This window comes from Lathamus discolor, chromosome 3 (assembly GCF_037157495.1).
Source record: "Lathamus discolor isolate bLatDis1 chromosome 3, bLatDis1.hap1, whole genome shotgun sequence".
NCBI classification, from domain to species: domain Eukaryota; kingdom Metazoa; phylum Chordata; class Aves; order Psittaciformes; family Psittacidae; genus Lathamus; species Lathamus discolor.
Genome location: NC_088886.1, coordinates 85976878 through 85991375, shown reverse-complemented (window position 1 = coordinate 85991375; position 14498 = coordinate 85976878). Strand labels below are relative to the sequence as shown.

The window sequence follows — 14498 nt, the reverse complement described above, 5'->3', positions numbered from 1 at the left end:
GACACCAGCCAGGTTAATTTCTGCTGCTGACTTTCACTGTCCGTGTCCCCCTACCAGCACAGAGTGACAAAGCCATGTGTGCCTGCTCAGAAAGGCCAGCCTGCGGTTCATGAGGGCTGACATGGCATCTCGTGCAGGCACTGACAAAGACGGGCACACACAAACATCAGCACTGTGTGCCCTGGCTCAGTGCATTAGAGCTTCAGCAGGCATGGGCTGCACCTTGCTGAAGCCTCCTCTGCCTGTGGCTGCCACTTAAATGTGGTGGATATGCAGGGAAAGCCTAGAGATGCCCCTTGCTGTGCTTGTGAAAGAATGTGGAGGCTAAAGCCAATATGGATGTGTGGAAGTTTTGAACTTGGGCATCTAAACTAGGATGTTGTAAGTAAGTTATTGTGGAATAGGCTGTCCAAGTCAGCTTTTGTCCTTGTATGTAACTTCAACTTTTTTAGAGAAATATCATGCTTCTCCTTGTCCCTCTTCTAATGGGGTTTGTTTACCCTGTAGAAACACCCCTGACTTCTCCAGGGAAGACTCTAATGATGCTCCTCCCAGAACTATACAGGAAGACTCTTTTGTCTCATCTTTTATATCTGTCTTACTGTAAAGTCAGCTGCCCTTTGATTACTGAATCTTTTCTATTAGCTCTGACTGTGGAGCAGATCACAAGTGTCCCTGGCACCCATTACCTCTGCTCTGCTGGCGGTGGCAGCAGACATTTGATTAACTACAGGGATTTGAGCAACAAGGGGGTTCAAGGTGGAGCATGAAGTAAATCATATCTCAGGCTCTTTGTGCCTCCCCTGTTCACCCGCCAGTGCAGGTGGGCTGCTGGCAGAGTAGTTTGAGGCCTTTGCTTGTGCAATGTGTGCTGTAATTACTGCAAGGTTAACTGGAAAAAACAGATGATCTGCCCACCGCAGTACAATACGGCCCGTCATCTGCAACACAGGGCAAGCCCTTGTAAGGTCTGAGGGCAAGAACATTTCACAAGATGCACTGCAAGGACAAGGTGCAAGAGAGGATGCTTGTTCAAATAAAAAACTGGAGATTGCCCTCAGTACAGTGATGATGTGTGTGTGGGAGGCATCTCGGACTGCTCGTCTTATGGATACTGATGCTGTAACAGAGGGCTGAGGCCAGCTTTCTCCTTGCTCGTGCCAAAAAAAAGCAGAGGCTCTTGCTTAGGAATCTGTGTGTACCTGCAGCAGTTCGCCCTCTACAGCTCCCTGGGAATATGGTCAGATGTTTCTAGGTAGTGTTTTCTGTTTGCATTCTTTTAAATGAAAACTGGTTTTTGGTTGTGGACAAAAGAAGTGTGCTGGCTTAGGGTACTAATTTAGGTGGATTTTATTGCATTTCCAAGGAGCATAAACCACTATGTGGTGTCCTCCCTTTTCTCTAAATAAAAATGTATGTGCTTTCCTTTAAAAATGTATTTTGTGTGTAAGTCACATATGATAACATTAAATGCAGCATAAAGGCGGTAATAAAACCGGCTGTAACATTTATATATTTTTCATGACCGAAGTGCTTTGCAGTTGGAGATGTTACAAAATGCACACTTGCCTCTGGAGGAAGAGACAGACACTGCAAAAGATGATAGCTGCACAACCCCAGGACACAGATCTTCTGGGCACAGGGCGGGCAGGCAGCTCTCTAGGACAAAATAGGGGCTGGGGTGTCTGCCCCAGCATGCTGTGGCCATGGGAAGTAGGCTTTTACTGAGGAAGAGGCTGTGGTGGACACAGCGGAAAATACTGCTGTGATGGGAGTAGACCCCATGCAGAAGCACCCATTGATGCAGCAGATGAGGAAGCACCTGTCCCAGGTCTCCTCCTCTTCTGTCTCAGGTCTGCCACTTCTCCCTCTCCTTTCAGCAACAGAGGCCGCTCCACATCGGAGTTATGGTGTTCAGCATTACCCAAGCTGCTCAGAAACCTTGGGTTGTCTGGGGTGCAGTGTACTCAGGGAGGAAAAGCAGGTAAAAGCAGAAGGAAAAGGAAAATGCTGCTATTGATATTTTGCCTAGGGTTTTCTGGTGTCTTTTTTGGTACCTCTGATCTGTTCCAACAGGCTGAAGCAAATTCCAGACTTGGTGACTGCCCTCTAGCCGCATCTTCTAAAACAGCCACGTCTTGCACAACACCACGTCCGTTATGGGGACATTTTATCCATGGGGAGCGCGGCTGTTTTCCTTTCCCACCTTGCAGCAGAGGGCCCCGTGCCTGCCCTGGAGGCAGGCAGGATTGGGGTGTGTGAGCCAGGGCCAGCCAGCCCTGTCACCTCCGCTTCTTCATAGTGGACCCCTGCATGGCCATAGAAAGTGAGAAAGAGGCGAAGTGCTTTGTGTGGTTAACCCTGGTGGCAGCGCCCCAATGAAAGCCATGCACTGGTTGTACGGGAGCTTCTAGAGCATCTGAACATCACCAAACAGCCATGGAAACATCTCTAAATTGCCCTCCATTAGAGGGCATTCAACACTTGGGCAAGCACTGCCCACTGACTTTTACAGAATACACTCAATGAATATTAAAACCAGGGCTGATGTTCCCGAAGTCATTGCCCATTACTGCGCTTCAGGCACCATTATGTGGCATGACTTTAAAAACTTCTTTTTTCTAAAGGTCATGCTGTTTATGCTGCATAATATAGAATGCAATTCCACTGTAAATTAGAAATGTGCTTTACAGTCTGCTGCTGTGCTTCATGGAGAAAAACAGAACTCAAAGTCACAGGTCTGCTCTTCATGGGGAAGCAGTTGTGGGAAATGTTTAATATCACCATAATCGGGGGCTTTATGAACTAGTACTGAGCTCTGCAGGCCTCTCTAGACACCTTGCTACATCTCCTGCCCACTCTCTAGCTTTAGAACATTTTATCATTCTTGACACTGTTAAATGTGATTTTACTTTACTGTTACAGGAAGTTTAGGGTAAACTGTAATGTTACCTAACCTGCAGCCGCTTCCTTTAGCTACAGACAATATGCTCAGCCCTGAGAGGTTTCTCTCCCAGGGGATAGTTAGAGTTGATCTTCTATATGTTGAAACGGTTGCAGGCCTGTTCAGTCCCCATGTAATCCTCTCGAAGGATTGAGTTTTCTATTGCTTTATAATAGAGCAACTGTTAAATGCTGTCCTCTCTCTTTCCAGGTAAACCACAGCACAGAAGCTGGATTTTGAGGGACATGCAGTCTGATTCCAGAATTCCCCCATGACAGCTCTTCAGGGAGCCAGTATCAAAAGTAAGTAAACGAGTTAAAGCCATGGGTAGTTGATCCTTACTGAAAAAAAAATCCAGGTCATGTCAGGAGGCAGAACACATGAACAGGAGAGCAGTCACAGGGCACAGAACCACACTGTGTAAAAGAGCTGAAAGGTGTTTTTGTCTTACTTCACTGTGGAACATGTAATACGGTGGAAAAATTACAGGGACACTTAAGAAAATACACTGACTGATGCCAAGGTGATGGAGATGCCAAGTAAAGAAATTAAGTAAATAAACAGGGTTTCTGATAAGTGTTATGAGATTTAGGAATAGCAATACAAGGAGGAAACTGAAAAGATTTCTTCTATCTAAGGGTGTAAGTCATAAACCTTGCACGAAATGGAAGTTACATGTTTATTTTAGGAAAATAATTTCACATTCACAGCCTCTTACAAGAAATTGCTGTATTTTAGGAATGGTATTTTGATCAAAGGGACAAGGCAGGCTGCAAATAGGACTGTGTTACTAAGTAAGCTCTTGCTACCAAACAGGTCTGCAGAGAAACAGCTGCCACTGGGACAGTGCAGGCATGGGCACCTGCGGGTGCAGAGGCCAAGAGGCAGCACTAAGCTGTGCCTCTGAAGCCAGTTAGGTCCAGTCATAACAAACTTTACTGCAAGGGCAGGCCTACACTGAGGTACCCTCCTGAAATACATGGAACATACTCCTGGTCCCTGTATTAAGTATACAATCTGCCAGAATACTCGTGCATTATTACCAAATTAGCAAAAGGCAATGTTAATCTTTGTAGGACTGATTTTTATTATAAAGCCATTTTTTTTGTGTTTAAATATACTATAAACATGGTCTGTAACACACTCAAAATACCGTGGAAAAAGCAGAAGAAAAACATTTCGTACAGAGGCACAAATTAGAGAATTGAAACAACTGTTTCTTCAGTTTTTGTGCTGAAAGAGGTGGGTAACAAATTCTTCTCAACTGTCAACCAATGAAAAGAATCTTGGTCAAAATACATATAAAATATATATTTTTTATATATGTAATATTTTATAAAACTATGATATTTCTGTACTGAAGTTCTTGGTCAACACATCTTAAGGTGTATTTAACATGCCAGATTACTGAGAATGGCCCTACTTATTTGGTGCAGGTTAATTTTGTGCAAATGTTCTATTTCTGCTGGATGTTGTTCAAATACGGGACAAAATCCTTAAAGGTAAGCAATCAAGAGAAACCCACCCTGCTATGGACTACCAGGGTGAGCACCACCTTATAAGCATCAGAAAAGAACAGACACAAAGTTCTCATTTCAGCTATAGAGGATCACCATTTAGGGACTCCACCCAGTAATTTTGTACATCAGTGCCCTCAAAAGCCTGGCCTCATAGGTAACTGTGTTTTTCCCACTGTGCAACCTCTTCTCTTCAAGGGGCTGCTCAATGACAGCTGGAATGTTTCTTCCATGCAGTTCACATTGCTTCAGAAACTGAATACACTCTTCAATCACACTGTCACATAGCATGATCATGTGCTTGGACATGTTCTCCAGCAAGGACAGGAAACACCGTTTGGCATAATACCATGTATCAGTGCTCAGTTTTTTGTTATACGGCTCCAGGCTTTTAATGACCCTTGTTATGCCAAAGTCATAGTTTCCCTTCACACAGTAGAGGGTCCCGATGACTAGATTGATAATGCAAAAATGGTAGATATTTTTATCAGGATTATTATAAGACATCTGCTCTTCTCCCTGCTCGATCTTCTTCATCAGTTCCTCTGCATCTTCATTCTGGCTTGTCAGGATGTAGGAGACACAGAGGTTAGCTAACACAATGGCACTAACATCAAGAATGTTGTCATAGTGCTTTTTAACTACTGGCTCGTAGAAGCTAATAGCCTCTTTATACTTGTTGTCTTGCATAAAGAGCACATGAGCCACATTGAGCTTCCACACCTCGTGTTCGTTACAGAACTCCACTGATTTGCGGAAAATCTTTTCTACCATTGCATAGTTCTTCATGTCCCAGTAGATCTTTGCCTGGGCCATCAAGACTGCTACATATTTATCCAGAGTCTCATCATACTCATTAACTGCCCTTTTTATGGCTTCATCATCCCAGTTTTGCCTAGCTTCCTGTACCTGCTTCATGAGTTTTCGCAGCTGCTCAGTCATCATCCCTGCTGAATCATCTAGCTTGTAGAAAGCCTCCTCAGGGGAAGTCTGACAAGTAATAACGGCATCCAAGAAGTTGTACAAGTAAGGTGTGAGCAGTTTGTAGGTCAGATGGGCATTCTCTGCCAGCACATCAGCTGCCAGGTCATAGTACTGATGCTTGCAGTAGAGCAGTAGCAAGTTTCCGAAAGTTTCTGGTGGACAGGGGTTCTGCAGCAGCAGAAACTGCAGCTTCTCAAACCCTTCGGTGGGTTGGCTGTCCATGTTCATTAATGCTTGGTTGTGCAGCGTGACTGGATCCAGCTCCTCTTCAGCCCTTGGTGGCATATCTGTGAGGGCCTCCTGGGCTGCTTTCAGGTTGTGCAGTTGGTACTCAATGGCCGCCTTGAGGTTGAAGGCCTCCACCAGGGCCGTGCGGTGAAGGAGCATAGTGTTGCCTACACTGCGGACATCGATGCCTTCGGTGGTCATGCCCACGCTGAGCTCTGGGTGTTGGTTGATGCCGCGCTCTATGATATCGGAGATATGTTTGAGGGCAGGGGCGTACTGCTTGGCTGCATAGCAGCACAGTGCCATGTTGTAGGACAGCTCAGGGCTGTATCCCAACACTTGCATGGCACCAGCGAACTTGCTGCTGGCCTCTTCGTGCCGGCCCTGCTGGTACAGCAGGCAGCCCAGGTTGATCTCGGCGTCAGCCCGCTCCGAGGGGTTTTCGGCCGCCCCGGGGCCGCCGTCCGCAGCGGCAGCGAGCGCCTCCTCCACCAGGCTTTTGGCCGCAGGGAGGTCTCCCTGGGCATAGTGGATGGCCGCCTGCAGGCGCAGGGCACGGCCCTGGTAGGCGGGGAGGTCCAGCAGCGGGCTGACGGCCCGCAGGGCCTCGGTGTAGAACCCGGCCTTGTAAAGGGCCTGCGCCAGGTAGAGCCGGTACGCCTCCAACTCGGGGTGCAGCGCCACCAGCTGCTCGTAGCACTCGGCCGCCGCCGCGAAGTCCTGCAGCTGGTAGTGGCAGTAACCCAGCAGGGACAGGCCGCCACGGGAGCGGCAGCTCCTCTGCAACTCGCGGCTCAGCAGCGACACGGCCTCCGCGCACCGCCCGCCGACAATCAGCCCGTAGATGACGGCCGTGTACTGCCCGTCCGGCAACGGCGCGGCCTCCATCGCCGCTGCCACGGAAGCCCGAGCTGCAGCCGTGCCCCTTGCTGCCGTGGTAACGGCGCCGCCAGAGCGGAAGGGCTCCCCCGGAAGCGGCCGGTGCGAGCGCGGGCACGTACGGGTGGTGCGCCGTGGGCTCGCCGCGGGGCACGCCGGGAGCTGTAGTGCCCGCGGCGCAGGACGCGATGCGGGGTGACCCGCCGGGTTCCTATGAGGGCGAGAGTGGGCCCGGGCCCCTGTGCTGCGCTCTTTACTTCCCTCCCTTCTGACAGCTCGCCTTCCGGCCGTCTGCGCCGGGGGCTGCGTACGGTGTGTGCCGCCGCCGGGGTGTCTGTGGGACGTGGTGCCCGCGGGAGGAGCTGTGTACCCCTGTGTTTGACTGCCCTTCGTGCTTTTGCCTCCCGAGCACTGAAAGGGCTGTTCTGTGGAGATTCCAGATTGTCTCAGAGTTCTCTCCTCCTGACTGTGCTGCCAGCTGGAAGGAATAAAATCAGAACCAGCTCCTCTAGTTTACTCATAAATGTTGTGTAAAAGTTCCTTCAGCAGCAAATGGTAGTGTAAAAGCAGGCCCTATGCTAAAAATGCAGTCCTGGAACACAGGCCAGTTGGTATTTTACTTCTGTCTTGGGCTTTTTGGGCAGGAAACATCCCTGTTACAGCCTCGTGAGATCCAAAGGTTAGGGCTGATGCAAGGAAGGATGTCTCTACCTCAGTGCAGTCTGTCAGCTCTCCTGCAGCTGTGAAAATGTAGAAGAAATAATTTCCAACTTTTCTGAAATGATCTTAATGTAATTGTTCTTTGGGGGGATATTTCCCCTCTTCTGCCCCCCCCCCCCCCCCCCCCCCGTGTTTCTACTAACCAATGGTATGTCCAGTATCACAGACTCTATGCAGTTTCTGTACTTGTAAATAACTGTTGGAGTCACCAGCCGTGTGTGTCTTTTGGTCATTCCATGCTAACGCCGAATATCCAGCAAGGTTATGTTTGCTCCCAGGGACAAGGGCTGCAAGGTCCTGTTTCAAAAATGGTATCTGGGTTGCTCAGTCTCATGTGTTCTCATGCTCTTCTCTTTGCGTGAGTCAGTAATCTGGTTCCGTACATATACATATATAAACGTATATGCCTACAGATAGCTAGGTTGGATGGGGCTTTGAGCAACCTGCTCTAGTGGAAGGTGTCCCTGCCTGTGGCAGAGGGGTTGGAACTGGGTGATCTTTAAGGTACCTTCCCATCCAAACCATTCTGTAATTGTCTGATTCATGCCAGCAACACTATTTCAAAGTAAAACAGTAATAATAAAAAAATCACAGCAAACCATTAAAATGATTTATTATTTTTTTCTTTAGAGAGACCAATAAAGTCGAGTTGTTAATTTCAAAAACATGCTCTAAAAAGCTGAATCGGCATTGTTTGATCTACTAAAGCAAAACAGTGAGGGTAATGGTCTTAAAATGCAGAAAGAAAAAGGATCCAGAAGTCTGAAGTTACACATTTGGAAAGTACATAGGGTTCACTTGCATTAGGACGTACGCACAGTATTTCTGTGCGTGTGTCAGTTGTTTCCCATAGGCAAAGGTTCAGAGCTTATATTCTCTACACAACTACAAGTGACCAACATGCTTGTAAATGGGTAATTAAATACAACGTAATCCAAGAAAGAAAAGGTAATGAGCAATATATGCGATGTATTCCAATCCTGGCACATTCAAGTGATGGAAGTCCCTGGAGTCTCATTTCAGCTGATTTATACCTCCCACTTCATTGTTATATTAGAAACCATTCACATGATTTTACTCTTAAAATCTTCTGTTTCTTTGTTAAAGCCAATAAAAATCTTCTTGCACTACATTTTCTTGCCCAGAACTCTAAGCACTGGAAGTGTCTATTAGTATGTTTTACATAACCTTGGAATAAACCTGTTCTAAAATGTCACTCAATGCATAAATGATCTATCAGTAACTAAAATAGTTAATATTTTATGAAGGGAAAATAAGTATTTGGCCTGTAGGCTGAAACACGCCTATTTTCCCACCAGGAATAATTGATCTAAATACTACAAGTTGCATTAGGCACTGCTGGTTGCAGTTTTCAAAAGTAGTTTGTGAGTACTAATATTGGCTTTGATGATAACTACAGGCACGTTACGAGATTGCAGTGCACTATAAGAGGGGGCAGTTAGGAAGGTCGCCAGTCCAGAAAAGCACGCCTGCTGTACCAAGGGCACCATCTGCAGGAATACTGAGCTAAAATGAAATATACTCGTCTACTCTATGGTTGTTTTCTGCAGGGCACAAACCATACTAACGACCTCAGCGTAGTAGGGACTGGCTGTGACAGAGCTGTATGGGGAGTTCAGTGTCCAGTTGCCACCTGAGGCATCCAGCTTAAACTTCTGTGTGCTGCTGCTGTCTGGCCATGTAAGTGTGAGTCTGCTTTGGAGCAGGAGCAAACCTGCCTCCTGACAGAAGCAAATGTCTCCACCCTGATCACACTATGAAGCTGTTCTGTTTTGCCTGTAGGTAGGGAAATTTTCTGATTTTACTACTCAAAGTATGGCCAAGGACAACTCTTTCACTTCTTGTTCTTGGGAGGCAGGAAATCCTTCCGTCGGAACCACAGTAGGAGAGCCTCTACGCCAGGGCTCCTTCCCTTGGACAGTGTTAGCTTTTCTGTTTTTCTGGTGGGGTCACAGTGTTGTGCTGCAGGGGAACATTTCATTCCAGCAGGGTGTACATGCAAGCTGAGCTGAGCTCTTCTGCCAATGTCTGTCAGCTCTATGCATCTTCCAGGAGTGAAGCAGGAGCTTGGGCTGTACCCAGCAGGCATCCTGTCTCCTTGCTGGGCACATGTAAGGGGCTTATGGAGGAGGGCAGGAGACAAGCCCACCCTTGTGGCTCCGCACAGATTGGTGGGGAAGTGCAGCTGCAGTTTGAAATGTCCTCCAGATTCAAGTAGGATTTGAATGTAAGGCTCCTTCCCGATTATCCTTTGTAATGCTAGGGCACTTACACAGGAAAATAAAAGCTTTTCTTTTTTGTAGTGAGGAAGGTTGATTTTGTTAAGCAGTCTCACAGGTGGGAATCCTGAGTGGAATTACTATGTGACCTGAACTATCTTTGAGGATGGGGATGAAAACCCAGGTTTTCTCCTGAGCATGTTCTGCTGATAAAGTAAGGGCTGCTGGTTGGCCTCTGTGAGACTGCATGGTCTGCGATTCAGGAGACAAGAAACCTGACTGAATTCAGGCTGCCGTTAGCACTAGTCAGTAGATACCTAGAAACAGGCATTGCTGTTGAATCAGCTTGAAGCAAATTTGGGGCAGAATCAAGCCCCTGTGACCCTATAGATGATCCAGATGCTCACCACAGTTTAGCACTGGAATTGTAAATGCTAGAGCCCTCATTCAAGGCCAGATTTCCACTAACTGCTGGGGCAAAAAAGTGATGACTTGTTTGTTGCTGAGGCAGACCAGATGTGTTGGGCACCTCCAGGGAAAGGCCAAGCAATGTTAGCATTGTCCTGGGAAACAGTGGGTCCTCTGTCCTCTTCTGCTCATGCCCTCTAATTTGCCCTTGCCTCTTGTGGACCTGTGCTTTATGTGCACTCACAGAACTAAGCCAGTCTCAATGGGTTTTGATCTCGCCTTGTGCAGTGGGGAGAGAAATGAGTAAAAGACAGGTAATGCCTATGTAATAGCCTAGAGAGTCATCTCCTGTGCACCTTCTGGAAGAGTTTGGCAGAACTGACTGGAGTACTGGGAAATGTTTCCCTATCAGAAATAATAAAAAGCAGGTATAATTTCTGTCTATCAAGTTTGTGAGCACTAGCTAAAAAGTGGTTTTCAGCATCTTAAAACATGAGAAACCTGGAATACGTTTCTTTACTATACTGCATGCTTCCACAAAGAATCCTCTTTGTCTCACAAAAAATGCAAGTCTGTTGCCAATTCCCTAGCTAAGTGTTAAAGAAACAAAGTACAAGAGGTTCTTTTTGTTGTTGGTTGTTTTTTTTAAGATTGAGCGCTTTCAGAGACCAAATGCTGTTCTGAGGTGTAGTACTGTGCCCCCTGGTTTCAGTAGGGTTGCTTCGGTTTGCCTGAGAACAATCTGATAAAGATCTAGCAGTGCTCTCTCATTTTCTTCCTTGTGATGGAGGAACAGAACCATAACATTAGTCAGCAGTTTCTGAATTTTGACCCACAATAGCAAAGATACTGAAAGACAGGAGAAATAGATGGAGGCAATTACAAACAGTCACTTGATTGATGGTTGACATTGTTAGAGCTTCAGCTGTACGTCAGGTTGTGGCCCTGCTGCATCCCCATCCCTGCACCATAGGTGTTGCCATGGGCAACAGTGCACTGAAGCCAATAAAAGCGAGAGGAAATGAGGGGAGCCTCAACCTTGGGGGAAGCTGGAGGGTACACACTATAAATTATGTTATACTTAGCAATATGCAATATCAAAATTCAGGAAAGGTGTGTGTACCTGCCAGAATTATGGCAGCTCCTAGGATCTGTTTTTCCTATAAAGTACGGGTGGTAAGTTTTGTATGGCTTGCTGCTTGCTATCTTATGTTTGTCTTTATTCAGGGAAGAAAGAAGTGGTAAAATAATAGCAGAAACATTTCCATTTGGTGCGTGTATTCTCTGCTGTGCAGTCTGCATTTCTGCTCCTTCCCTGCTGCTTTCTGCTAGAGAAGGTGATGTCCAATCACCATCCTAACAGATCCAAACCATCCTAACAGATTGGTTTGCAGTGGTACTGCAATCTCCAGCTATTCTCCTATAGACATGATCCCTAGTACAGAGCGGTTTTGTTTTGCTGTGGTTTGTTTGGGATTTTTTTAAGGAGTAATCAATAGATTTGCTGTTTCTGTTTGATTGTCAGACAGATGCAGTCAGCTTTTCAAAGGTGCTAATGACTCACTTTCCTTAGGAAGGTGGAAAGCTCTTTTTAGCATCTGGTCAGCTGGGCCAGGCCCTCATTTCCATTAAGTAGGTGTCAGTTCAAAGTAATTCCATTGAAGTAAATGGAGTTTGGCACAGGTGTAAGACTTAGCTGAATTCAGCTTTAATTTCTGCTGCTAGACAACCCTATATTTAGAATCCCATTTTTCATGGAGTACAAAGGCTTTTTTTCCTTATGAATGGGAACTCATAAGCACTGCAACATGACTCCTCTTGTGTCCAGTCATGCAGCAGAGAAAGCACCCTGAAATCATAGATCACAGTTTTGCTACACTAGTGATCTTTGCACTAATGGAAAGAGACCAACTTTCAGGTAATACTAGCATCATCACACAGAACTAGACACAGTTGTTTTTGTGACCTGTCATACTTGATTAGATTTTTCTGAACACCTCTACCACAGACATCTACATGTGAGCCTTGACTGGCGCTGGGCTAGCTGTAATAGCATTTTAAATTGTAGTGAAAGAAAAGTAAGAGGCAGTCACTCCAGTATGATCATATTCTTCCTCTCCACCATTTCAAAATAGAAATATCAGTTGGAAATTATACTGGAAAAGCTCATCCATGGTCTGCTTTTCAATGTAATATAAACCTGAAGGACAAGGCAACAGACTTCTTTTTTTATTTGTACTGTATTTTCATTAAAGCCCATTAATCTTTTCCTTTTTTTAAATTAACATGTTAAAAGAGTATTTTTTTAAAAAGAAATCTCTGCAGTATTTTGCCTTTATGCAAACTTCCCTGTGCTAAGAAATTTACTTCACTGTTTATGAATTTCTCAGGGAAGCAGGGACAGGTTGGTGCTTTTAAAGATAATAAAGTTTGTTTTTTAAATGTAGCAAAGGTAGGCAATCCTAAAGGCCCTGATCAATCACTAAGAAGCTTTGTTGTAAAAAAATACTTCTTTAGAATACAAAGCAGGCTTTTCAGAACATTCAGGCATAAAAGAGGAGGGAAGAAAGAGAGAGGGACATCACAAAAGCAGGCATAATTGATTCATAACATGTACTGAAGAGATGCAAAACAACAATGTAATTACATACTATTCTGTTTTCCTGCAGCTCCTTGCACATGAATTGACCAGCTTGCATCCCAGTTCTGCTCTGTTTTATTAATTTTATTAAGCTGTAAGTTCTTATATTTCAGTCTGTTGTCAGCTTTACAGATTTTTACAGCAGCAGTTGAAATGTAGTGGAGCTGAATGAATGCTTCTTATGCTAAGTCTTCCGTGTCGCTCCAGATACCAGCGCAGTCTCACCGCAGGCCTTTCTTTCAGTCCCACTAAGCCCACTAAGTAAAAGCAAACTATGCTGCTATCAAGATAATATCCAATCAATTAAGCATGCCTTTGAAAGCATCTCTTAAAAAAAATGGTGGGCCCAGGCTTACCAAAACCTTTCAGACAGCTCTTACTGTAAAGCGACACTGACATTTGCAGGCTTAATTTATGTCTTTGAGAGACACAGCAAAGCTAGAGGAAAGGGAGGACGAGGATGCTGCCTGAGAAGGAAGTCTTTTTTGGTGCAGCTCCTCCCATTTACCTCTGTTAACCGCCACGGAGTCCAGCATAGGCTTCAGTTTCACATTCAGCTTCACCAGACTCTGGAAGAAGATTAAAGAGAAAAAAATATTGATAATATTTCCACTCCTATGATGGACATTCCAGGGAGTAACAGGGTAAAAAGAGTTTAATCTTCATCGTGCACTGACCCTCCACACCCCCAGCTGTAAACTCCTGTGCAGATAGCCCTTATTGTTCCCATGGAGGTCTCTGTATGTCACTTGTTTTACCTGAGGCTTTAAGCCACCAAAAAGTGTCAAAAGAAGCACACATAAGGTGGCAGAGTGGCTGCTCAACTACTTTAGCTTTCTTGTAATCCCTAAAGACAGCGCTTTTGAAGCATCCTCCAAGCACCTGAGACTACCTGGTTGCTGACATCTATGAGCCAGAGGTCCAGTGTCCAGTTGAACAAAGCTGAAAGAACTTTCAGATTCTCCCTACTGCTACAGTCTTATTTCCTATAGATGAGTAAGCCACAGCCGTACTCTGCTTTCCAAAGCTGGCAAAAAAAAAAGTTAGTATGTGCTCAAAATAAATAAAAAAAAAAAAAGGTAAGTTCTCTTTTTAGACTGCACTAAAATCACCTCTTTTCTACATACCCAGTCCAATGCTCACAGGAGCCAGTAAGAACATTTTATTTGTTTTCAGCTGGCTGTGAATCAGCCTCTAAAATGTCGTTCCTGCACACCTTTGCTAGAAGTTTATTTTACCTTCCCGTTTAGTATCAAATTCCTATGTGGAAACCACAAGTGCTTCACTTGGTTTTGTTCCTGCATTAAAGAGAGACAGAGCCTCACTGACAGCAGCACCTGGATGTGAAGAAAGCGTTAAGCAGTTACCTCCCAAGCGAGGATGTAATGTGCCCTTTCAGGACAGAGGACTATTATTCTTTTGTGGCGTTTCTGATCAACAAGAAGTGGGTTTTGCTGGGAACTGGGTATCATGTTTTCTCTGATAGCCTGGAAGCTACATATTTGTCATTTGACATAAAGGATTAGTGCAAGATAAAAACCAAAAGTAATGATGGAGAAGACAGCACAAGTTATTCTTCCAGAAGGGAAGAAAATTATAAGGAAAAGAAGGAAAGGGGAAGCAGGTACCTTTGCAGTTGATAATTTTCATTGTTTGTTTTAAATAGCAGGGTTAACAGCAACCACTTTAAGTGGTCCCTGGAGCCCAGACACCACTAAAAAACTGTTTTTTTTATAGCTAGTCTGCAAGCCATGGGAGCTTGGTTAGCTGCTGAAGTAAGTCTTGCTAGATTTTTAATTGAGCTATTATATGATAATTAAGGGTTAATGGCCTGATTTTAAGATGTGCTGAAAACTTGCAGTTTCAGTTGACTTCAGTAGCAAATATGAATGCTCAGCACTTCTGAAAAATCACGCCATGGATAAGAAGCTGATTTG

The 14498-nt window shown here is 45.2% G+C and overlaps 2 protein-coding genes across 11 annotated transcripts in view; both read right to left on the bottom strand.

Annotated features, from left to right (window-relative positions):
- Window positions 1-4011: 4011 nt before the first annotated feature.
- IFT70B (intraflagellar transport 70B) lies at window positions 4012-6634 on the bottom strand. The gene has a single exon (XM_065672755.1). It carries the CDS (start codon window positions 6559-6561, stop codon window positions 4561-4563), a length of 2001 nt encoding a protein of 666 aa, XP_065528827.1. The 5' UTR covers window positions 6562-6634; the 3' UTR covers window positions 4012-4560.
- Window positions 6635-7860: 1226 nt separating this feature from the next.
- Window positions 7861-14498, bottom strand: part of PDE11A (phosphodiesterase 11A) — a 142823-nt gene continuing 136185 nt past the window's right edge. For all 10 annotated transcript variants that reach the window (XM_065670266.1, XM_065670256.1, XM_065670258.1 and 7 more), the window contains one exon: window positions 7861-13130. In XM_065670266.1, coding sequence (XP_065526338.1) covers window positions 12969-13130 — 162 coding nt within the window. In that variant the 3' untranslated portion in view covers window positions 7861-12968. The remainder of the gene's footprint in view (window positions 13131-14498) is intronic.